This window comes from Myiozetetes cayanensis, unplaced genomic scaffold (assembly GCF_022539395.1).
Source record: "Myiozetetes cayanensis isolate MyiCay16 unplaced genomic scaffold, myiCay2020 scf5-8, whole genome shotgun sequence".
NCBI lineage: Eukaryota > Metazoa > Chordata > Aves > Passeriformes > Tyrannidae > Myiozetetes > Myiozetetes cayanensis.
The window spans coordinates 21,013,183-21,036,125 of NW_026087742.1; the positions used below are offsets into that span (position 1 = coordinate 21,013,183).

The 22,943-nt window shown below is 42.8% G+C and overlaps 3 protein-coding genes across 4 annotated transcripts in view; 1 reads left to right on the forward strand and 2 right to left on the reverse strand.

The window, feature by feature from the left end:
• The window catches only part of NME7 (NME/NM23 family member 7), a 91,839-nt gene extending 89,684 nt beyond the window's left edge, over window positions 1-2,155 (reverse strand). Inside the window, exon 1 of the mRNA XM_050334152.1 lies at window positions 1,882-2,155. Within this exon, the coding sequence (XP_050190109.1) occupies window positions 1,882-1,884 (3 nt within the window). The 5' untranslated portion in view covers window positions 1,885-2,155. The remainder of the gene's footprint in view (window positions 1-1,881) is intronic.
• On the forward strand, window positions 1,974-9,653 carry BLZF1 (basic leucine zipper nuclear factor 1). 2 transcript variants are annotated; one of them, XM_050334150.1, is made up of 7 exons: window positions 1,974-2,089; window positions 3,416-3,472; window positions 4,360-4,799; window positions 5,407-5,606; window positions 7,167-7,295; window positions 7,873-8,092; window positions 8,274-9,653. In XM_050334150.1, the coding sequence occupies exons 2-7, from the start codon at window positions 3,454-3,456 to the stop codon at window positions 8,457-8,459; spliced, it is 1,194 nt and encodes a 397-aa protein (XP_050190107.1). In that variant the 5' UTR covers window positions 1,974-2,089; window positions 3,416-3,453; the 3' UTR covers window positions 8,460-9,653. The 2 variants fall into 2 exon arrangements, with proteins under 2 accessions (XP_050190107.1, XP_050190108.1); XM_050334151.1 differs by lacking the exon at window positions 1,974-2,089 and adding an exon at window positions 2,197-2,431.
• A 626-nt stretch (window positions 9,654-10,279) lies between these two features.
• Window positions 10,280-22,704, reverse strand: CCDC181 (coiled-coil domain containing 181). Its single transcript, XM_050334149.1, is given in 7 exon segments — window positions 10,280-11,047; window positions 11,049-11,157; window positions 11,740-11,894; window positions 12,521-12,667; window positions 14,619-15,593; window positions 16,119-16,279; window positions 22,192-22,704. Coding segments are annotated over 6 exon segments (1,578 nt in total). The 5' UTR covers window positions 16,257-16,279; window positions 22,192-22,704; the 3' UTR covers window positions 10,280-10,993.
• Between the last annotated feature and the right edge of the window lie 239 nt (window positions 22,705-22,943).

The window sequence follows — 22,943 nt, forward strand, 5'->3', positions numbered from 1 at the left end:
ACTACTAGATGAAGATGTAATTAGGAATACTTCCACTGCAAACTGGGAGTCAAATGGTGATCCAAAGTGATCTGCCATGCATCTGCTTTATTTCCTATTTTCCTTATTACACTGAAAATGAAACTACGAAAGCGTACTTCCAGAATCTGGGCTGATGACTAAGATGGGAAAGATTGCAAGCAGTTCAGAAGCAGAACTCCAAATGATAATCTGAAAATTCTATAGAGACAGATGCAAAGTACTACAACAATGATCAGCAAAAAAAAAAAAATCAAATAGAAGGGGAAAAATTATCTAGAAAACAAAATCACAGGAGACAAATCTGATAATTACAGTGGGCTGCAGTTAAGAGCACAAAACAGTTCAGGAAAAAGAGGATAGTAAATTTGGCAATATAAAGATCTAAGACACAAGAAACAAACATACTGCTTAGCTGCAATGAAACACACTGCAGTTGGCAAGCAACCTACAGGTTAAACACCACATGTAGAGAAATGTGAAAAGAGGAAAGGGCAAAGTTATAATCTTCAAGTTCTTTCACACATAAAAGCCAAAAATGGAATATCTTTATACCCACCAAGGACAAAACAACTAATCCCTGGCATCATTTGTGGCACGGAATATAAAAACACTCAGAGAACTGAGTTTATAAAAATCATCATGCAATGGAATTATGTCAACAGATCATGAAGGTCCTGTCACTGAAGGCTTTTTAAAAGACATTAAATAAATTCACCATGAAATGTTCTGTTAGAGGTTGCTGTAAGATTCAACACTGCTTTAATTAATCAGTTCACTTGGTGTCACCCCAGAAATAAAGGGAGGTTAGAAACACATCACTCTCAGTGACAGCTACAGCAAAGCGAATGCTTTACTGAAGTGACATCTGCAGGAACTCACAAAGCAGGACTCCTGCCAATGTGAATAAATTCAACACAGGAACTGAAAATTACAGTTTTGCCTGGATTAAACGACTTACAATACCTGTACTTGAAAATAAACAGTTGCATTCTTATTTAAGTGGCAAATGCTGATCTTGTGTTCCCAAAGTGAGGTGCAAGTAAAGCTGCTGCACAGGCTGGGGCAAACCTGACCTGTGTGAGGCAGGTGTTAGACGGTGAGCAGGTGCATCGACTAAGCTGTTACATGTGTTTTGCACATGTGCTTGAATACAAAATTCAATTTAAAACTGTTGGGCTTTTAAACAGCTTTAGGACACTGGGTTTAGCATGCTTTCTTGGGCAAAGGGGACTCAGCTGAGTTGTATTATAATCACAGAATATGCTGAGTTGGAAGGGACTCATTGAGTCCAACCCCTGGCCCTGTACGGGACAATCCCAAGAGTCATACCATGTGCCTGAGAGCACTGTCCAAACGCTTCTTGAACTCCGTCAGGCTTGGTGCTGTGACCACTTCCCTGGGGAGCCTGTTCCAGTGCCCAAACACTCTCTAAGTGAAAACATCCTTTTCCTGATATCAAAGTGCAAACTGGTTCTTTATTGGTGCCCCTGCAGTGACAGACATCCTGTCGTCTGCTCTGCATCACTATACAGTGCATCCGGTGAAGAATAAACGCCGTCGCACCCGAAACGTATTACCAGCTGCCTTCCCTCCTGAGTTCCTGAACCAGCCTGTTCCTAACGCAGGGCGGCCCAGAGCTTCCCAACAGCTTCCCAACAACAGCAGGGCATCCAAGAGCCTGAACGGCAGCTTCAAATTCGCCCCGGCTGCACCCCCGAGCAGCGAGGCGGACGGAGCCGGGCACACCCCGGCAGCGGCACCGCCACCGCCGACCCCGGGGCGCAGCTCCGCGGAGCTGCCGCTGCTGCTGCCGCTGCTGCTGCCGCCGCCACCGCCCCCCGGCCCCGCTGCCCCGCTCACCATGGCGATGGTGACGACGCCGACGGCGGCGATGGCGCTGACGGCGGTGCCCGGCCCGCCCCGCAAACCGAAGCGCCGCCCCCGCGCTCGGCCCCGCGGCGGGGCGGGAGCGGACACGACGCGCGGGGGGCCCCGCCCGCCCCGGACGCGGAAGCTGCGGGTGCTGCAACTGTCGGGGCTGTCGTGACATCGCCGGGGCCGCGGGACGGTCTGTGGGGCCGGGGGTCGGGGCAGGGCTCTCCTGTGGCCGGGGCTGGCCGGGTGGGTGGGCGGCTGTGCGAGGCCCGGGGTTCTGCGGGGCGCGTCAGTGGGAGGGGCCGCGGTTAATGATGCAACCGGGGAAGGAGCTCTGCCTGCGGAGATGTAGCGAGAGGGGGATACGTGGAAAGGCTTACACTGCCTCTGCACGTAGCAGGGCGGGATTGGCGAACAGTGAAGGAGCAGTCATCAGCAGGTGGTCTCAGACGGAGCGGATAAGGCCAAATGCTCATAACGAGTCCTTTTATTGAGTATTCTTGTCTCCTTCTTTCATCCTCCTCGTTCTCCTCAAGTGAGTAGAGATCCTCAATCACAAAGGAATGAACAGCAGTGGTGATTAATGTGTAATGCTATTAAATGAGTAACACACAATTCCAGTTGTAGCAGCAACAGGTGGTGAGACATTCCTGCATCTGTAGTTTGAGAAAGCTCAAGGTGCGAAAGGTGTTTCTTTTGTTTTGTGTTCATCAGAAAAGATAATAAAACCAAAACAAAGTAGGGATATACTGATCTCAAGCTAATGTAGTTAGTGATAGACCCAAGAAAAGGGGGACGAGTGACCTGTAGAATTGAGAGTGGGTGGACCTGTGGATGAAGGTGGCAGTGGTCAATACCATTGGTGGATAAGGAGAAAAATGGCCAGGATGGTAGTTTGGGTCAAGCTGGGGTAAACTTTTTCTGTTAGGGTAAGCTAAGCATGTGCAGCCACTCAAGACACCTTCTTTGGCTGAGAATTGGCACTATCAAAAAAGCTGTGTATAGCAAGCAGGACTAAAGCAATTGTGCAACTCTGCAGTTGCTATTGTTCTTTCCTCACCTCTTGTTCTCCTTGAAGCTCAGTGTGGGATTTCCCTAGTGGTTCTGTGATTATATTAGGTTATCTGTGCATGGTTATGCAGTTGTACTCTGAGAGCGTTCAAAGATTTTAAAGAGTAAGATGAGGGCTCACCGAAAAAAGGAGGGAGACCAGAAAGAGAAGTTTGAGGCATGGAAACTGGAACTGGATGAGGAGCAAGAGAAAGGACTTGAAGCGCAGCTCTTGGTGAAAAAAGAAACCAGTGCCAGAAGCCTCACAATCTTCTCCTTTTAACCCTTTGGATCCTGATGTAGTTTTTATAATTTTGGTTTTTTTCCCTTTGTTTTGGGGTGGGTTTTTCACTGTGCTACTGAACTGGAGTTTAGAGGTTGTAGTAGAAAATAGGACAATCCAAGATTAACTGTCACTGTTACATTGCTAAAGATTTTTTTTCCACACCCCTCCTCATTTCTTCCTCAGGCTTACCTAGTTAGGAAGAGCTGGCTGCTAAAGAGAAAATGACATCTCTAGAAAAAGGTAGGTCATTCATATGACACTAAGCAATCTCACCCATTGTGAGGAAACTACTACAATAGAAATTCATTCAGCTGAAAACTTAGTGAACTTAAATAAAATTAATTTCAGTAAATGTGTGTATTGGGGAATACAGAGCAGAATGCAGCATTACTGGGAATACTGGTGTTGAGTAGAAATGGAGCAGAACTGGCTTTTTGGCTTTTCTTAAACCTTCATCTGGACAGCTAAAAACACGTTAGATAGTACTTAAAAGCCTGCTGAACTTCTTAAGGTGTCAGCATCTGTCTAGCTAATAGCTGTTTTTATTTACTTCTTGCTTTTAAAATGAAACTGCTCTGATTCTGTCAGCTCCCAAAACCTGATTTTGCTTTCAGCCTATGAGTAATGTTGTCAAGAGTTTTTTCCATGCAAGTTCTTTTTTGTGTCTGCATTTAATCTTGTGTGGCAGCATGAAATATAAATTAATGCAATTCAGATCAATGTTTGTGTCTCGTACTGTTAGTTTTAATGAGAAATGCATGTTTGAGTAAAGACTTACTGCAAGGGTAGTGAGGCACTGGAACAGGTTGCCCAGAGAAGTTGTGAGTGCCCCATTCTCGGAAGTGTTCAGGGCCAGGCTGGATGGGACATTGAGCAATCTGGTCTAATGGAAGGTGTCCCTGCCGTGGCAGGGGAATGGATGAGCTTTAAGATCCCTTCCAACCCAAACCATTCTATGACTTTTCTGATTTGTGCTTGATAACTGCTGCCACAAAGGACTATTTTAGACATGCGGTGTACAATTAAAGTCTGTAATTTTGAAGTACAGAAATTAAGGAAGAGTTACAACGAGACTATGACCAAGTTGAAAGGTGGTAAACTTTCCCTCCACAATTTCTAAATTCTAGTTGATGAGGCCTCCTCGCCCATTCGAGGACCTGGCGATGGCATGGAAACAGAGCAGACAGCTGGATCGGTGGAAGTAATTACTGGAGCCAACACTACGAACCATCATATCCACCACAGCCCGCATAAAAAGACAGCCTCTTCCCTGAGTCCTGGAGTTCTGCAGCTGGGGAAAGTACATGCTGACAAATCAGTGGAGATTGAAGCCATTCGTATATTAGTCCCCAAAGCAGCCATCACCCATGTTGTTCCAACTAAAAATGCTAAGGTAGCTAAATCTGTGGGACATAAAGGAGACACGTTCCATCAGTCAGATGGAGCCACAGATCCCAAGAAAGAACAGATAGAGCTAAAAAATGCAATTGAAAAGCTGAAAAATTCAGAAAAGCGGTTGTTACAGGATAAGGAAGGTCTCTCTAATCAGCTGCGTATACAGACAGAGGTAAGAAATTAAAGGTATTTTCTCTCACACAGTTGAATTCTTTTGGTTTGTGTAAGCAGTTTGTGAATGTGACCAAAGAAAACTGCTATGACACTCTAGCCTTGAAACAAATAGTTTCCTTTTTGAACTTACCAGCTAAGATACAGAGTAGAAGTACATCAAAGCAGTCGAGTCCTGCTTCTCTGACAAGAGATGAAAGAATCAAAGGTTTGAAGCTGAGAGAAACACATTAGAGGGCTGCAGGGAAATGAATCCTTTAATGAGAAAAGACTTTGCTCCTCAAACACTAATGAGACATGTTACATTGTAGAAGGGGTGACTATATGTCTTGTCTAATCCTTTGTTAACTTACTGATTCAGGAGTTGGATGCTACTGAAACTTAGTTTCTTGTAGGAGGCTTTCATTCTTCCTCTTTGGCTCTGTTAGAGTTTAAAGAAGGATATGTTAAACATGGAATAGGCTCAAATGTTTATGCTTGCCTGGATGCATCCTATTATGGAAAGGCAATTTATTGTTAGCAATTTACAATAATTTGCACTGTATTCTGGAAGTAGGAATTGTTTTATTCTCTGTTGATAGTCACAAGAGAGTCTGGTCTAATTCTAGGTCAATCGGGAGCTGAAGAAATTACTTGTTGCTTCTATGGGGGACGATCTGCAGTACCACTTTGAACGGATGGCTCGTGAGAAAAATCAGCTCATCCTGGAAAATGAAGTCCTGGGCCGGAATATGTCTCAGCTGTCTGAACAATTAGAGCGCATGTCTATCCAATGTGATGTGTGGCGAAGCAAATTCCTAGCAAGCAGGTATTGCCTCTCACAGAGCTGTTATAACAGCATTCTCCTTTAGTCTTTCATCACATGCACTCATTGCAGCGTGCTTACATATGCAGAGGACAGCCACAACGGCTGTACTGACATCTACTATGACATTTGAGTATACAGGAAAGGTATAAAGAAAGTAAGCTCCTTGTAAATCTGAATAGTCCAACTTTTCAAAGGTAATACAGTGAGTCCCAAACCTCCTAAAATATACAGTTCTTGCCAACATAGCGAGAGGAGTTCTTAATTCTGATTAACTGTTTAGCAGTTTAGGGTTTAAAAATGTCTTCCAGGGCAGCTGTCCTGGCTTTTCTTGAAGATAATTAGCTTGATTTTCATCTCTAACCCCATTATTGATACAGTCATCAATTTGTGAAGAAACTGATGTGGTTAAAAGCATCACTTAGACTGATTCAGGGCTCTAGTATGGAATAAAGAGTAGAGTGAATCTCTTCATCAAACACTGTGTTACTGCACAGAATCCCATTGTTATTTTACTTCTGTAACCATAAAAGCTGGTCTGAAAGTCAGAATATGCTTTGACAATGAATTGGACTTTTAACTTGATAAGTTTAGTTGTCTTGCTGGATTTGTAAATAATGTTGTAGGATTTTTAATTTTCTACTGTAGTTGGATAAACTGACTGAATTATAATTATGAGGCTTAATGCATATTACAAAAGACCTTACTGCTTGAAGAAAGTGGTAATAGAATAGAATTTCCTCCCTTTCATTTGCTGGTCTTAAGAAGTTTCAGCATATTGGGTGAATGTTAAGTACTTTCAAGTCCTGACTAAGCAAGAGTTACTATCCTAACTTGTTTTTTTAGCATCCCCAAGGAGTTCAGAGGTCAGGGATGTGAGTCCCAGCAATGTGCTTAGAGTAACACTCTTCAATATTGCAACGATCTGGTTCATTTTTACCTCAGATTTCTAACTGGTGATTGTTTAAATGTCATTATGGTTTTTGCATTTGAAATATCACAGGCATTTGAAATGCCTGCTGGAGGGGTCAGTGCCAAGCCTCATGGTGCAGCAAAATGTGACAACAGCTGTCTCGTTTGTAGCTCTTAAACACTTTTATCTGTCATCTAGTTATTGCCCCAGAGAAAGGCAAAGAGGTAAATGAATGCAGTCTGTAACCATAGCTGTTTAGAGATGTGTGAAAACATGTGATTACAGCATAGTTGTGAGAAATGTTAGTAAAAAATGTATTCAGCTTTTTCTTTCATAGTATTCTTGTCAACTATGTTCATTTACCAAAGGTATTTTGGAATGTCTGTCATTAGATCTGTATTAAGTGACCTAAAATTGTTTAAACTCAGTGAGTCGAAGCAGAATTTTGCACTTGTGTTGACTGGAGTTGAAGAGAAGTTATTCTTAATGCCTGTCCTTTGTAATCAGGTTGATATAGGCTCTGTATGGGGGAGGGGAGAGAGAACAGCAGCTTAATCCTCAGTTTGAACTGACAGATGATGATCTGTAGTATAATAAAGGTGACTTCCAAACTATTCACTTACACTACTGACTGTAGATTTCTTTTGCAGGGTTATGGCTGATGAGTTAACTAATACCAGAGCAATTCTTCAGCGTCAAACCAGGGATGCCCAAAGTGCAATCCAGGACTTGCTGAATGAACGCGATCAGTTCCGGCAGGAGATGATTGATACACAGAAGTACGATTTTTCTAATCCAGACTACCTCTGTGCCAACTTCATTTTTGCCACTTTATTCTAGGCTAGAGAAGAATCAAATAACTTTCACCTGTTTCAGTGATATTCAACAAAAATTAATTATGCTAATGTATAGTATCATTACTTTTCAGTCTTAGACACAAAAGAGCAAAAGGAAAGTAATTTTCTTCATTCCCTAGGGGTGTGAAGTCTTAGAGGTAATAAACTATGGAACTGACATCCCTCATATCCTCAGGCTTTCTTGATTTAATCACTTACTGTCTTGATTTCAAGTCTTACCTGTCTCCTTCGAAAACATAAAGATTCTTCTACCTCCATGGACTTTTTTGTGCTTATTCTGCCAGATGTCCAATAAGTTTTAACATCATTAAAGTAGTGTTTTGGTGAGGTCTTGGAGAATAGCCTGTTCGTCTCCTTGTTTTTAAACACATTTTTTGGTGAAGATTTAGCTTGTGCAGTAAGCCTTAGTAAGAGACAATTTCTCTTAAGTGTGCTGGGTGCTGATTATACAGTACAGAGTATAAAGCCCACTAATCCTGCTTCTTTCCTTTCTGCACAGGCTGCTAGAGGAGCTCATGGTCTCTCTTCAGTGGGGGAGACAACAGACATATTACCCTAGTGCCCAGCCTTACACTACAACAGAGCTAGCAGCTGTGAATTGTAAGCTAGCCAAAGCTGTGAGCTCGCATCTTCTGGGAAATGTTGACACTAACAGTCCAAAAAAGACTTCAACAACTGTGGAGTTTTGCAATACCCCTGCTGAGAAAATGGCTGAAATGGTAAGAACTTGATACATGTCAATCTTTATATCGAGGTTCTAGATAGATAGAGAGATATTTGAACTTGGGAAAAAAAAATGAAAAATTGCTTTTGAGCAGAAATCCTTCCTAGCTGTTAGGGAAGGAAAAAACCCATTAAACTGTATAGAAATATTTTCAGTCTCAATTTTTTCGTCCGTAGATGTTACGTGTACTGGATCCAGCTGCACGTCCGGAAACATCAACAGAAGTTTCTTTTTCTGAGACTTCCCCATCTTCCTTCCTTTCCTCAAAGAAGAGTATTGGAAGGTTTCACCCATATACAAGATATGAAGATGTAACCTTCAATTGTTGCAATCACTGTCAAGGAGAGCTGATAGCCCTTTAAAAGCTCAGCCAAGACAACTGCACATGCACTCCTGAAGAATTACACTAGTTGATGTTCAACAAGTTTCCCTTTGTCCTCTTTTCATAATGGGTGGGTTTAACATTGGAAATTGTGCAGTTTCTGCTTCTCTACCTCTTGAAGTTGGGGACTGACAGGATTTCTGTAGCCTCTGGGATACTTCTTCTACTTCTCAGTCTGGAAAGCTACTTATTTTCTTATACAAAGGCATGACTATTTAAGGTTTATAGTCTTATTAGCAAATCTTAATAAATTTCCCTTTAGAGGGAGACAGAAGTGTAAGTATACCAAAGTAAATGAAATGCTGATAGGTTATGTCTAAATTTAAAAAAAAAAAAAGTAATGGAAAATGGTCAGCTCCGTGCCTTTTTTTTTTTTTAATCTTAGCAAAGGGGATGAACCATCCCCAAGTCTATGTTCAGCCTTTTAAATTTAGTAATATAAAGGAATATGTGCAATGATTCTTCATAGCTGTAAGCTCTGAAAGGAAGAGCATACACAGTGTCAGCCCTCCTGGCAAGAAAGGGAAGAAGCTTGAATGAACTCCAACAAAATATATAAATAGTAACTGGTTCCAGGTGGATTCTAGAAAACTGGGGGGGGGGGTAGGGTGTGGTGAAAATTATTCTTCTGTTTTCATAAAGCTGAAATAATGGCTTTTCCATCTATTTCAGCTTCTAGAGTGAAGCTGTTGTGTAGCTGAACCTCAGAAAAGGCAAACTGATGTACTTCCTTCAGTATATGGTGTTGAAACCTGGCCTGGTGTTAGTACTCAGTCCTTGCCTAAGCTCTTCCTGAGTATTACAGGAAGATGAAGATAAGCACCAAGTTTGCACAAGTGCTGTTATAAAAGAAAGTATTTTTTTACTTGTATGGTTTTATAACCTTGACGTAGGTTTGAAGTTCTTGACATATGTTTGAAGAGAACTTTTAGCAGCTAATCTGCTAAATCCAAGGAAGCCTGTTTAAGTTTCTTAGTTTGAACCCTAGATTTACCATATGTAGCTGTCTAGTTGAGGGAAGAGGTTTCTGAAATGGTTGCTTATACCCAGTTTTCCTTTGAATCTCCTACCACGATCAGAAAAGTAAGTTATAAGTTCTTGCTGTTGCTGACCATGCTTTGGTTTGCATGAAGAAAACTACAATAAACTTTCTTTGCTTGCTTTCAAGTTACAATTTTGGATTTAATATAGTCATATTTCTGACCCTGTTTTCTCTGCACCATACAAGGAACTGTATGACACTGACCTATGAAACCCTTCACCCTGCTGGTCTGAGGTAATGAACTGAGAAGTGTTTCTGTTGTAGCTTACTACAGTTAGGGAGACGACAGTGTGTGTGTGTTTGTGAACCTTTGTGAATTTCCCCCTGGGATTTGCTTGGTAGACACAAGAAGCATTTCTTGCCTTTGGTGTCAGGGGAAGGTACAGGAAGGAGGAAGGCACTTGCTACTCATGTTTCTCATTAGCATGTGAAATTTTCATCTGCATCCACGCCCTCTATTTATGTTGGCAAATGCTGCAAGACAGCACCCTCCAGTCCAACACCAGTATTCTCTCACTATGCCTGTAACTAGCTCCAGAAAAGGAGAGAAAAATGCTAACAACAAATCTGCTTTCCATCTACTACACTTCTGTCTGTTGCAGTACTTCCAAAAAACACTTTGAATGTGGAAAAATATAAGAGCAATGCCAGGACCATGAAATCTGCTGGACGTATAGCTGGGCAGAATGTTCCTCCTCTTTCAGGGACTTTATGATTTTGTGAGTGATGTTGGCATGTTCTCTGTCAAGAGTTCAGAGTTTAGCTGGGAAAGGTGATGTAGTTTATTATTATAAATTTAGCAAACATTGACATTTATACAGGCAACCTAGCTTCCTTAATAATAGGAAAGGTCATAAATTGCACAATTTCTTAATTCCATGGAATACAAAACTACTGAATATGACTCACAGAAATAAGTTTTAAAAACTGTTGCATGCTCACCTACACGTTAGCCTTCAATGACCACTTTCCTTAAACCTTAAAAAGAAAATAGTCCTCGGATCTGGAGTTGGTCAGCAGATCAATAGAAAGTGGTACAAGAAACATGATTTTCCAACAACATAACACCTGGTACAGTCTTCATCACAAGCAGCAGCAAATCGCAATATTAATCCAGCAAAAATCCAACATCTTACATAACAGCCTGCATCCAGGAATTCATGGTGTTAAGTATAGAGTTAAGTATAAAGTGCCTTTAAAAGATGGGAATGTGCATTTGCCACTCTTATATAGATCTTGCACTCATTTAGATTTGGTTAAACCAAGAAGATCCCTGAGTTTTGTATAAAAGCAGGCTTTTCAACAAAATTACAAATAAATAAATAGGAAAATCATTGTCACTGAAGATAATCGTTAAACTCCATTGAAAACTTTAAATACACCACAAAAAGTCAGTAACTGTAAAGAGCAAAAACTCAAGCCATAAAAATTAGGAAGACCGTCACCAAGAACTCTGTGGTTACATCAAATTTTCAACTGTAATGGTCTGTAAAGTGAAAGGATTTTGGCTCTAAACTAAATACAGTGGATGTTCCGCATCTGCTTTGCTCTTCTGGCTTCTAATCTAAGCTGCCTTACTCTCTCTTTAGCAGCTAGTTCTGCTGCTCGTTTTTCTTCTCTCTTCCTTCTGAGCCATCTGTGGAGAAAGAAAGAGGACCAGAAGTACTGGCAGTTGCGATTTAAAGTTGTACATCATCCATTCAAAGGAGACTTTCCCACCCCCTCCCTTGCCCAAAACTGTGGAGTCACCCTGGCCTGAAGGGTAAAGTCAGGTATGGCTGAGACAGTCTAAAAGCTGCCACACCCAAACACAGAAAGCACTACCTTTCCACCCCAATTCTCCTGCTTCTGCACCCATCTTTACCTCCCCCATTTTGGTAAGGCGGATTAACTCTATGCTCATTTAATGGACTGAATCAGCCCAAGCCTGCTCCAAAGCAGGCAAAAAGGGTTTAGGGAGAAGATCCCTTTTTTAGCAAAAGCAATTCACTATTTCAGCTCAGGTTCTGACAAGTAATTTCACAACAGTGAACAAACAACATCAAGGAATTGATGTATTTTTGCTAGACTGTAAGTTTAGAAGGGCATATTCATGCAAAAAGCCCCACCAAAACAGTAAGGACTTCAGCAGTGAAGATGTACCATAAGATATCTACAGTATCAAGCTGATAGACTACAGAAGTTTCAGATATGGTTCTTTAGGAATGACCCTACTCACTCTTTAAAAGCTCTGTCGCATTCCTCTGTCCTTGGAAAAAAGGCAAGTTCCTCAGCTTGGCGTCTCAAAAGTTGTATCTGCCTTTCTTTCATGTGTTCTCGGTGCTTTTTTTTAAGCCATGACTTGTAGGCTGCTTCTGGATCCCTGTTCCTCTCCTAGTTAATAAAAAAGACATGTATACATACAGGATCTTTATATTAATCGCATTATAATAATTTTTTTGAACTGTGCTGGCATCTCTCCTCCACAAAACATACTTTATAAGCAAACTAGAGCATATGCTAATATGGCATGGAATATATACATGAGCCAGCATTCAGAGTGCTACATTTAAAAGATACTGAAATTAGCTGTTCAAACCATCACACTGCAATGCAGAGGAACTTTAGAACGGCATCTAAATCTCCAGGTTTTGATCAGGTCATGTGCATTAACTGTTTGCCAACATGTTCTGATGGCTAGGAACACACTTCCCAGAGTTTTCTGGGTTCACTGCAGGGTTCACCCAAGTCATTCTGCTGATAGATAGGAGTATCACTGTATCCCCTGTGATTTTATAGTTAAGTTCATGTACACTGCCTCTCCGACTGGAGCCACCCTGCCAAGCAGAACAACCCTAAACAGGCAAGTTTATCTGGTTCTCCACTGAAAACAATGTAACAAGAACACTCCCTATCCCTGTAAATTTTCATACACTTTGCTAAGAACACAGGCTTAGAATTTGGTTTTCCTATTTAAGAAGAGCACTATAGGTCCCAGTTCTACATTACAAAGATCTTACTTTGATGCTCATCTCTTCCAGCTGCTTTGCGCGGCGAATTCGCTTTTCTTCCTGCAGTTGCTCTTTCTTCTTCTGTAACCAAGCTCTAAAAACCATCTCGTTCTCTCTTCTCTTCTGTTCTTCGAGTTCCCTTTGTCTTTCTTCTTCCTTAAGTGGAATGAAAGGTGAATAAACTTATTTTTAAGAGAATCATCTTAATCTGCAAAGACCTTCACAGGCAATAAATAAGCCATTGGAATTATATGAGAGACACACTAAAATACCAATGAAACGGGAATACTCAAAGGCTGCATCACAGCTGATACTACTTCTAAGAAGAAATTACTTGGAGCAATTCTGTGGTTCATGACACATTCAGATACATTCAGTCTAATCCTTTTTGTGATTGCCTCAATTTCCATGACGCATCTCGACTCACAGACATTTAAATAGCATCAGGTGAAAACTCTTAAAATTAAGTCTGCCCAAGAGCTCAGATTGGCTTAAAATCACTTCAGATTGATGCATTTTAAAAATGAATGCAGCTCTCAGGCTTGATGGGTGACTAAACCCTACAGGATATTTAACTACTTATGGATTGCAGGCACTACCTTATAAAAAAGGACTTTTTTCTGGATGTGAAGTTGTGATGTGTTTACTTAAGGAATATTGATAGCTTTGTGCTTTTTTCCAAATGAAACATTTTTTATTAAATGAACTGATTTTTTCAAAATTGAAAAAAGTTTCTTTTCATTATTAATCACATGTTAGCTGAAAAGAAGTATCTATAAGGAGAAAAATTTTCAATTAATGCTTCAGGAAGCTGATTAGGAGATTTTTTACCAGGATTTACTCTCTCTGACACAAAAGTTACAATCTGTACTCATTGCAACACTTGTAGAAATCTATTCTTGTAAACTAGATGCTGTTCCTCCCACCTACACACACTTTCAGACTATCCTCTAAACTTACAATTTCTAATTTATTGGAATGAAAAAAACCCCACCAAAATGAAGCAGATGGATTCCAGTAATGTCAAGAAATGTTTCACGCCTGTGAGATCCATCACAGAAGGGAAGAATTTCATTTAAGAATGAAGAAATAAGGGAACACATTCTTACCTTTCCGTAAGTCAGCCAACAAAGGAAGAAATTTAGCACAAGCTGATAGGAAAATAACCTTCCTTACCTCCACCACACTGCCTTTTACTTCAAATACACACAGCATGTGTCAAGATCTAGTCTTGTGTGTGCAAAGAAAACACATCAATCGCTCATCACACTTCATACTCCTCATTACTGAGCTAAGCCTCAGCAACCTTTTCAAATAAAGCAGGCTAGATCTATTTCCACGGATAGAAAGCAACCTTGGAAACTACTTTAGCCAGCTTACTTAGTACATCATGGCACAGAAGAATGACAGATGCTTCAGGCTCTTTTTATAGAGCATACAAAGCAAGTTATGTTTTTGTAATTGTATCATCGTAATGCAAAGAGAAACTTCTAAGTTTTTTAAATCTTAGGTAAAGATTTCTGAAGTCCCCATTACAGCTGTCAGAGGCTGACTCTCTATTAATTTTTTTCTGAATAAGGAGCTGAGGTAGAGTTAAAAGGGTTCTCACTGTCACTCTCCTGTGTAAATTTTGTATTATGACTGAACAATCTCCCATATGATAACTGCCTAATTCGTACTTCATGAGCACCCAAATGTGAACCTGCCATCAACCTGCAGTTAATGTAAATTTCCTGAATTGCAGTGTAATCTGTGGAGATGTGACACCAAGTGCTACATTCCAGAAATAGTGGGACTGTAACGGAACCTAGGTTGAGGCAATAAGCAAAAGCAGTAAGCACATTATAGCAGAAAGCAGCCAATCTACAAAGGACATATTGAATAAAGACTTAATTTCTCCTCTGAGCAAGGCATGATCCTATGCCACTCTGTGGGAAAGGAGCTTTGAACGATCCTACACAAATCCCAGAGAATTATTATTATTATTATTCCTATTGCTAACTCTTTTATCTTAGAAAAATAGAGCAAATGCCCTGAGCATGTGGTCTCTGAGAAGCAGAGGAACAGGATGGTCACTGTGGTTTACTTGCTGTCTCTGTATCTTTACCTCTTTCCTCAGTCTTTCATTCCTTTGTTCTAACTGCTTCCGTAATTCTTTTTGCCTGGGAGAAAGACTGTAAGTGGAGCTTCTCACGGACACATTTGCAGACTGAGTCCTCTGTGGATTCTTCTGTTTACCCAGACCTCTTGCAGCATTGACAGCAGAATTTGGACGATGCTTAGAGTTAGACGGAGGCTTAGGGAAATACACACACTCTTCTTCACTAGGAGAAAAAGAACGTGCTTCTGGTCTGACCGGAGGTATTTCCTTTATTTGAGAGACAGTGCGAAAAGAACTGCAGTGTGATTTTGGAGATACATGGTGAGTTTCAATATCAGTAAAAGAAACACTTATTGGGGGCAAAAAGCCCTGGCTTTCAATATCACATAAACTTAAGAGTTCAAACTTCCCGTCTTTTTCCACTAGGATTTTACCATCTGTCGTGTCCTCATCTGTGCCAGCACATGGTGAAAGGAATGTGCTTTCCTGTCCCATGTCATTAGAAATATGCAACTGAGAAAGCCCACTTGAAACATCGTCTCCTCCTATAAGGTCAGTTTTATAAACTCGAGAATCTTCTAGAGGAGGAACTTCAAGATCCACCAACTCGTCCTTGAATTTTAACTTCCGTTCTCTGTTTTGATCCACAGGAGCCTGATTCTCCAGCTCTTTGTTGGCTTCTTCAATCTTTTCTAAGATGTAACGCTTTATTTCTTCATCCACTACCTCACTCAGCTCATCCTGGCTTTCCAGCTTGGATTCCTGGCTAGAGCTTTCTCCACTGGTATCAGATCCATAGCTCTCCTGTCCAGTATCTGACCTGGATTCAAAACTTTCCTCACTGGAGTATCTCACTCTCACATTTACATCTTCTTCTGAAAGCTGATCTAAATTTTCTTCTATTTCCTCACTGTCTTCCTCAAAGCTGTCTGCAGCTTTAAGAATTTGTTCTTCGATATCCTCTTCATTTTCTTCAGGAGTCTGAAAAAAAATGAAAATAAACTAGTCTCTTCTCCTAACAAAGAACAGTATCAAAGAAAGAGAAAAGAAACAGCAACAGAGAATAGCAGTACTAACTACTCCAATTCTAAATGAGGCTGTCAAACAGTGTATGTACTAATAGCTTTTCTTGGCACTAACAACTCTCTTCCATTTTCTCAGTGTTCACATTTGCACGAAGTTTAACTAATCATGGCTTGTGCATAAAAACAAGAGTAAAACCAGCATAAAACCAGAACAAGTGTTGCATTAAAGGAACCCAAAAGCACTTCTGAAACAAACATATTATTTTCAATGAACACTGAATTTTCTGTTTTAAGGCAATTATAACCAAACTAGTTAGTTCACTGAAATGTTTTTCACTACAGTCCCAAATAACTTTCCTTGTCAAAGTTCAGTGAATGTACCTACACATTTCAAATGATACTGAATTTTGTGCTTATGATTCCTAATACTACTCAATTTTGTCTTCCATATAAGACAACTAGCATTTAATGTAAGAAATACCTCTCTTTCACCAAGGTTTCTTTTTCCTTCTTCATTGGTCAGCCATTCCAGATCTTTTTCAAAATCATCCTCATATTCTACATTTTCTGTTAAATCCTCAATATCTAATGGATCTCCTCGATCTTCCCTTCCACTCATTTTGGTGATGTGTTAGAGTAGTACTACAAAAAGGAGAGAGAATAAAATGTTTTAAAACTCCACTGGCACACAAATATTGAACATTGGTATCTCCTGTGGCACCCAAAGTTGTCAGCAGTGTCAATACAACCATGTTAGACAGTGCCACAGCACCTCAGGACTAAAGATCACTGACGGTTTATAAATGTGAATTATTTTGGCCTTTCCAGCTCCTGCTACTAGGGGAAGATTTGAGTTAAAGCAAATCAAGGTGACTTAAAAGCCCTAGAAGAACCATGTGAACCACAGCTTACAGTAGATCAAATTACCAAAAAGCTTCTTATAATAACATATTAAAACGAGAAGATATTCATTGACTGGACTCCTGACAGAAACCTCCTGCTAGAGTGCCTGAGCATTTACAGCAGCTTTCAAACCACATCCCCTCCACTAGTAACAGGGGCAAATAAAGTTACAGAGACACAACCTGAGACTGCTGAGAAAAATATCCAGTTTTGGTTTGAATTTCTGAGTAGGGCAACAAAGGGAAATACTCGTTAAGCTGTTAGTTAGGCTGGATATAGTCATACTCATGACAAAACTTAAGGTGAGCTACTATAAGGACTGAGTCTTTTAAATAATCTTGGGAATGCATAGCATACAGGTACCATTAGCTCCTGAAGGACTGCTTAAAAGCCAGTGCTTGGTGCTCCAGGCTGAGTGCCTGCTGCCCCTCGGTCTCAGCTCACTCACTAGAAGGCATCTGCCTCCATTCAAAGACACAAAAGAGTTAAAGATGTGGAGACACTCATCGGCCTAGAGAGCTGATCCTGCTCTTTTTACAGCTTTAGCCACTCATAATTCCCTCCCTGTTTATTACTGTTTACAAAAGCAACATGGAAGAAGGAAACCTTGATTATTCGAAAGTTCACGTTCTCTTTGTACCCTCTGATGTGGCTGGAAGGTGGCCACTTCTGAGTGTCTCTCTAGTAGGACAAATCTGTGCCATTTACAACATACTAAAGATCATGATTGTTTTGACAGAACAAGGAATAAGGGGTACACATTGAATGAGGAGAAATTTAGGACAGATATTGGGAAGAAATTCTTTACTCTGAGGGTGGTGAGACACTGGAACAGGTTGCCCAGGGAGGCTGCGGATGCCCTGACACTGGCAGTGTTCAAGGCCAGGTTGGATGGGAACTAAAGCAACCTGGTCTAGTGGGAGGTGTCCCTGCCCATGGCAGAGGGCTTGGAACTTGATGATCTTTAAAGCTCCTTCTAACTCTTAACATTCTATGATTCTGTGATATGAGCATGAGCTTATGGCAACACAATATGGGGTGTAAGAGTTAGCTCTGGCTCTGGATGGCCCTGGAACAGCCCGACAGCTCTTGCCATATGACCATCCTGCCCTTCCAGACAAGAATCATAGAACCACAGAATCAAAAAGGGTTGGACCTGGAGCTTCCAATCTGTCTATGCATTTTGCAGTCCATTTCGTAAAACCCCTTTCATCCAAAGAAGAGTGCTGCTCTTTTAGACTTCAAAATGTAGGCAAGGTTTGTCTAAGAGAAAAAAGCGGTAATAGAGCTGGGCATTTTTTGCTGCAAACTTGTACAGAAACTTTTAAAAGCTCTTTCTTTTCTTTGACCCATATGTTGTTCAAGAAAATCTGGCATTTTTTTCTTTTTTGCTGCTTTTAAGCTACACTTGCACCAGAATCACTCGTTCACACTAGATTTCTCAGAATTTAAATTTTTAGAGCTCATTCAGACTGTTGCCTTGGCTTTCCATGCCATGTCTATTTCCATCATTTTCCTGCACCACCTCATATGACATGTAATGTTTTTTGCTGGAAAATGCCCTTTCCTTCACAAATATTCTTGGGTTTGGGTGGTGACATATATCTGGGTTCTTAATGGAGGTTACTTTGCTCTAGTACATATTTAGCACAAAAAAACTATTTCTCTGTGACTTCATCATTATGATAAGCAGACAAAAAAGCTGCACAGCTGAATTGTGCCCTTAACAAAACACATTCACGTTAGTCTGTGGCATTCAACACAAACACTGAAAACTGTTCAATTAATTAAATACAATAATGGGGAACGGCATATAAATCAGTTTCTCCTATTGTAAGATAAAGTAGTCATGGCTGAAGAGAGAATTTCCAATTCTGTGTCCTTGTTTCATAGAATCACAGAATGTTAAGGGTTGGAAGGGACCATAAAGATCATCTTGTTCCAATCCTCTGTGCCATGGGCTGGGACATCTCCCACTAGACCAGGTTGCTCAAAGCCACATCCAACCGGGCTTTGAACACTTCCAGGGGTGGGACATCCACAATCTCTGGGCCACCCGTTCCAGTGTCTCACCACCCTCACAGTAAAGAATTTCCTCTATCCTAAATTTCTCCTCTTTCAATTTGTACCCACTGCTCCTTGTCCTGTCACTACAGTTCCTGATGAAGAGTCCCTCTCCAGCATCCTTGTACGCCCTGTTCAGATACTGGAAGGTGCTGTGAGGTCTCCACACAACCTTCTTTTCTCCAGGTTAAACAGCCCCAACTTTCGCAGCCTGTCTTTGTAAAGGAGGAGCTCCAGCCTCCTGATCAACTTTCTGGGCGCCTCTGAACTTGCTCTAACACGTCTTTCTTATGCTGATGGCACCACAAAATCCGGATTCAGCTGCGATTCTATTTAGGGTCTTACGAACCGAAGTGATTCGGCTTTAAGAGGGACCAAAAGCATTCATAAAATCTCAGATCCTCATTTCCACCTGCTCCTGTCCCAACTGGGGCGCGTCTGTGGGGAGGGGGGGGGGCGTGCGCTGCGACCGGGCTGCTCCGCACAGCTTAGCGACACCTGTGCGTGCTCACACTGAGGCACAGCCACAACGAAAGGCGGCAAACAGCGGTGGATTTCTGCTGCTTTGTCCCTTCGCGCTAAGCCGTACACACGCACACACACACACACACGCACACAGACCCGCAAACCCGAGCCCGGCGCTGTTGCGGTGTGCAAGGTCCTCACCGGCACCACCCGCTCCGCTCGGCCGCGCCGCCCCGCCCGCCGCCCGGGTCCCGGCCCGGGGCACGGGAGGCGCCGCCGCCCGCCCGCGGCGTTGCCGTGGCAGCAGCGGGGCCGCCCCCGCTCACCTCCCGATCCGCGCCGGGCACCGCACGGCGGCTCCCGAGGGACAATCGCCTCCTCCCGCTCCGCTCCCGCCGGGCACGGCGCTGGAGAGGCGCCACCGCCCCGTTGCCATGGAGACGGGGCTCCGCGCCGCGAACCCCCTCCTTGTCCCCTGCTTCCGCGTGACACAATTCCATTTAACGCCTGGGAATTAACGGGAAGCAGAACGCTGAGGGGCGCCGGGGGACATCGCCCCCTCCTCACCAGGAGAGCGGCCGGCGGCTCTCCTTGTCCAGACAGACGCAAGTCCTTGGATGCTGTTAAATTATGCACTTGTCAGGGAAGAGCTTCAGTTTCTGTGTTGTATTATTCATGATGAGCAGTTGGATCAGCGCAGGAGCCTGCAGTGTCAGAATTCGGGCTTTTGTTAATCACGGAATCATAGAATCACAGAGTGGCTTGGGTTGGAAGGGGACCTTAAAGATCCTCTAGTTCCAATCCCTCTGGCGTGGGCAGGGACACCTTCAGCTGGGTTCCTCAGAGCCCCGTCCTGGCCTTGAGCAATTCTGTAGCTGGGACATCCACAGTTTCGTGGGCAACCTGTTCCAGTGCCTCACCACTAATGACAGACAAGCAGTGAATCTCCAGAGAGACACCTCTCTGTGTTAACCACACTTTGCTCCTAGAACTTGGAAACGGGGAGAAAAAAAAGAAAAGAAACAAAGAAAATCAGGAAAACACCCTGAATTAATTTCTGTCTGGGAAAAAAATAAAACAAAACAAAACAAAAAACAAACAAACAAACCACACACACACACACAAAACACCACAAAACCAAAACCAAACCACCCTGATTTACCTTCAGGGCCAGGGGAGCTGGTAGAGGTGTCAGGCTCCTCAGTAGAGCTGTGAAGAGGTGGCACATCACAGCCTCCTCTATGGGAGACTGAACAGCCCCATGGATAGTGGATGCTGTGTCCCTGTGGTCAGCAGATCCCCAACAAGCTGTGTGACCATCATACTCACCACGGAGCACACACAGGACTCGCTGCCAGGGGGAGCAGCTGCCAGCAGCCCTCCAGGGTGACCAAGGTTCATGCAGCATCACAGGATGCTTCCCAGCACCATATTTTTGGGGATGACCCTCCTCAGCCCTCCTGTCAGAATGTCGCAGGATGGGCCCCCTGAGGGTGGAGGGAGGGAGTTGTCCTCACTGGCAGCATTGACGTGGTGCCTGTCACACCATCCTTCACACAGCCATGACCCCCAGTTTTGAGTACTCTGGCACAGCAAAGTGAAGGATGACAGTCTACAAGGCCACAGACTTCAGAGGGCAGCATCCCCACTGCACTAAAGAGTTAATAGTAATGGAAGAAAAGACGTGCAGAAAACAGCCACAAAGCCAGGGCTTTGATAACTCTCAGAGTAACTCGAGTAGAGTTACCCTTTCACTCAAAGTCACATGGGGTAGAAAAGCTAAACCCCTTCAAGGTGGTGTTCAGGAGATCTCTGAAGACATCTGTCATCATAGGCCACAAGCTGTGGGAGGAGGCTGGACTCCATGACCTCAGGATTTCTGCTTATCCTATACCATATAGTGAGAAAGAGAAATGGGTTTTGATATTGTTTCCAGTGGGCTGGAAGGGCTCCCTGATATTTACTGGAGATAACTCTCAGGTACCTGCTTGGCAATGGTTCCTGCTGTACCTGGAATAACTTCAGCCACTGACCTCACCTAGGGCACGCAGCTATCCCACACTTGCAGACAATACATTGAATTTCTGATTTTCCACATTTCATAGATAGGTGTCTTTGACAAATTCATAGCACACTAAAATTCAGAGAACTTGGCACAATACCAAAGCTTTCCACTCTGCTTTTTTCATAAGACTATTCTTCAGCTTAAAAGCCAGTGCTAACCCTTTCATTCACAAGAGATGCTTTATTTGACTAATAACAAATCAGCACGATTAAGGATTAGACCCCATTGTTGGAATATCAAGCTGCGATGCTTGGTAATGATAACTTAATGATATGAGGTCAATCTAAATTCATGCATGCATTCATTAACCCACATGTCATTACATGTAGGTTTTCAGATGTTCCCTCTGTGAGGAAGCTACACAGAGTGGTTATGGAAAATGCAACAAAAACAGCAGCTAAGCAATGCAGGGCTCCAAGGACCAGCCCCGACATGTTGGCTGCTCTTTTCCATGTCACTAATGCATCAGACACTACTCAGGGAACATTGTTTCATGCAGACAGAGTACATTTCACAGAGAAAGGCTGCATAACACTTCCAGAGCAATGGTGAACAAGCACCTTATCACCTTTGCATGTTGTGTAGGAAATAGTAGACACTATTAAGAGCCGCTGAGAACAGGGGCCAGAGCTCACAGTTTCATAGCCACAGTCCCTTATTCTTTCGCAGTACTTGGCTGCGATCACACTGACAAAAAAATGCAACTGCTTCCATACAGAGCCCTTCCCTTTCCCTGAAAGCACTGCCAAAGCAGCCAGCTGTGCCACATGCACACAGCCACAGCAGGGTTGAGTGTAGCCCTGCCATGCCCTGGTGGACTCTCACAGCCAGTGCTAGCCCAGAGGGACAGCAGTGGGTGCTGCTCCTGAAACAGCAGCCTTTGGCAGCTCTTACTATTCCTTGCTTTTTGGACAGAACGAGCCCAGCGCATCTCAATGTAACAGTGATCCCAGGAACTAAACCCCCTCTTTAGCTTTAGTCCAGGAACTATACCATCTTGATCTTACCAGTAGGTAAGATCTGATGCAGGACACACAGATTCAGTAGTAACACTCACCTCCAGCAGCCCAGAGCATCAGCTGGAACAAAGAAACAGCCACAGCTTCCCAGGCAGACAGCCGTGTGTAGTATTTATCTCATCTCCGTCAAACTGCACTGAGTGCTGTGTCTCCAATGCAGAAATTCAGCTCCTTCACAGCAGCTGTGTGTCCCTTTTCGGCTCTCTCAGTTGTACACGATGTGGCAGGATGCGATGGGAGGAGCAAGGAGGATTGCCACAGTTCACGTGGACTTGCTTCTCTTGAAGTCAGGAGCAGCCTCGGGGTTCTTGTCACAGCACCTTGCACCAGCACCGCATGTGAAACACTTGAATCCACCTGAGAGGGTAATGCTATATGTGTGTATGAGCTACTAGCTGCCTTCCTGACATATACAAGCAGAGATTTTAATCCCTCGCACTGTCAAACTCATCTCTGCACAGCTTACTCCTGCATTCACCCAGGGAAGGCAGATGAATGAAATTCAGAGCAAACTTGACATGCTGACAGTCCTATCCTTCCTGCCTCAGCCATAAAGCTCTGAAGGAAACAATTATAAAAAAGCCTCCCCTCCCCCTTTCCTCCCCAGAACAACCCTTTTCTCTTGCCTTTGGTGTTGTGCAGAGGGCTTGTTGGACTACTACCCACACCAACCTACATCAAACTGGCAGCATATACTCAGAAATCACTCTACCCTCCAGCCCAGCCTGTACTATGAGGTGCAAGACATCCAGAAGCAGAATGCAGGGAGAGCTTTCCAAGGCAGACAAGT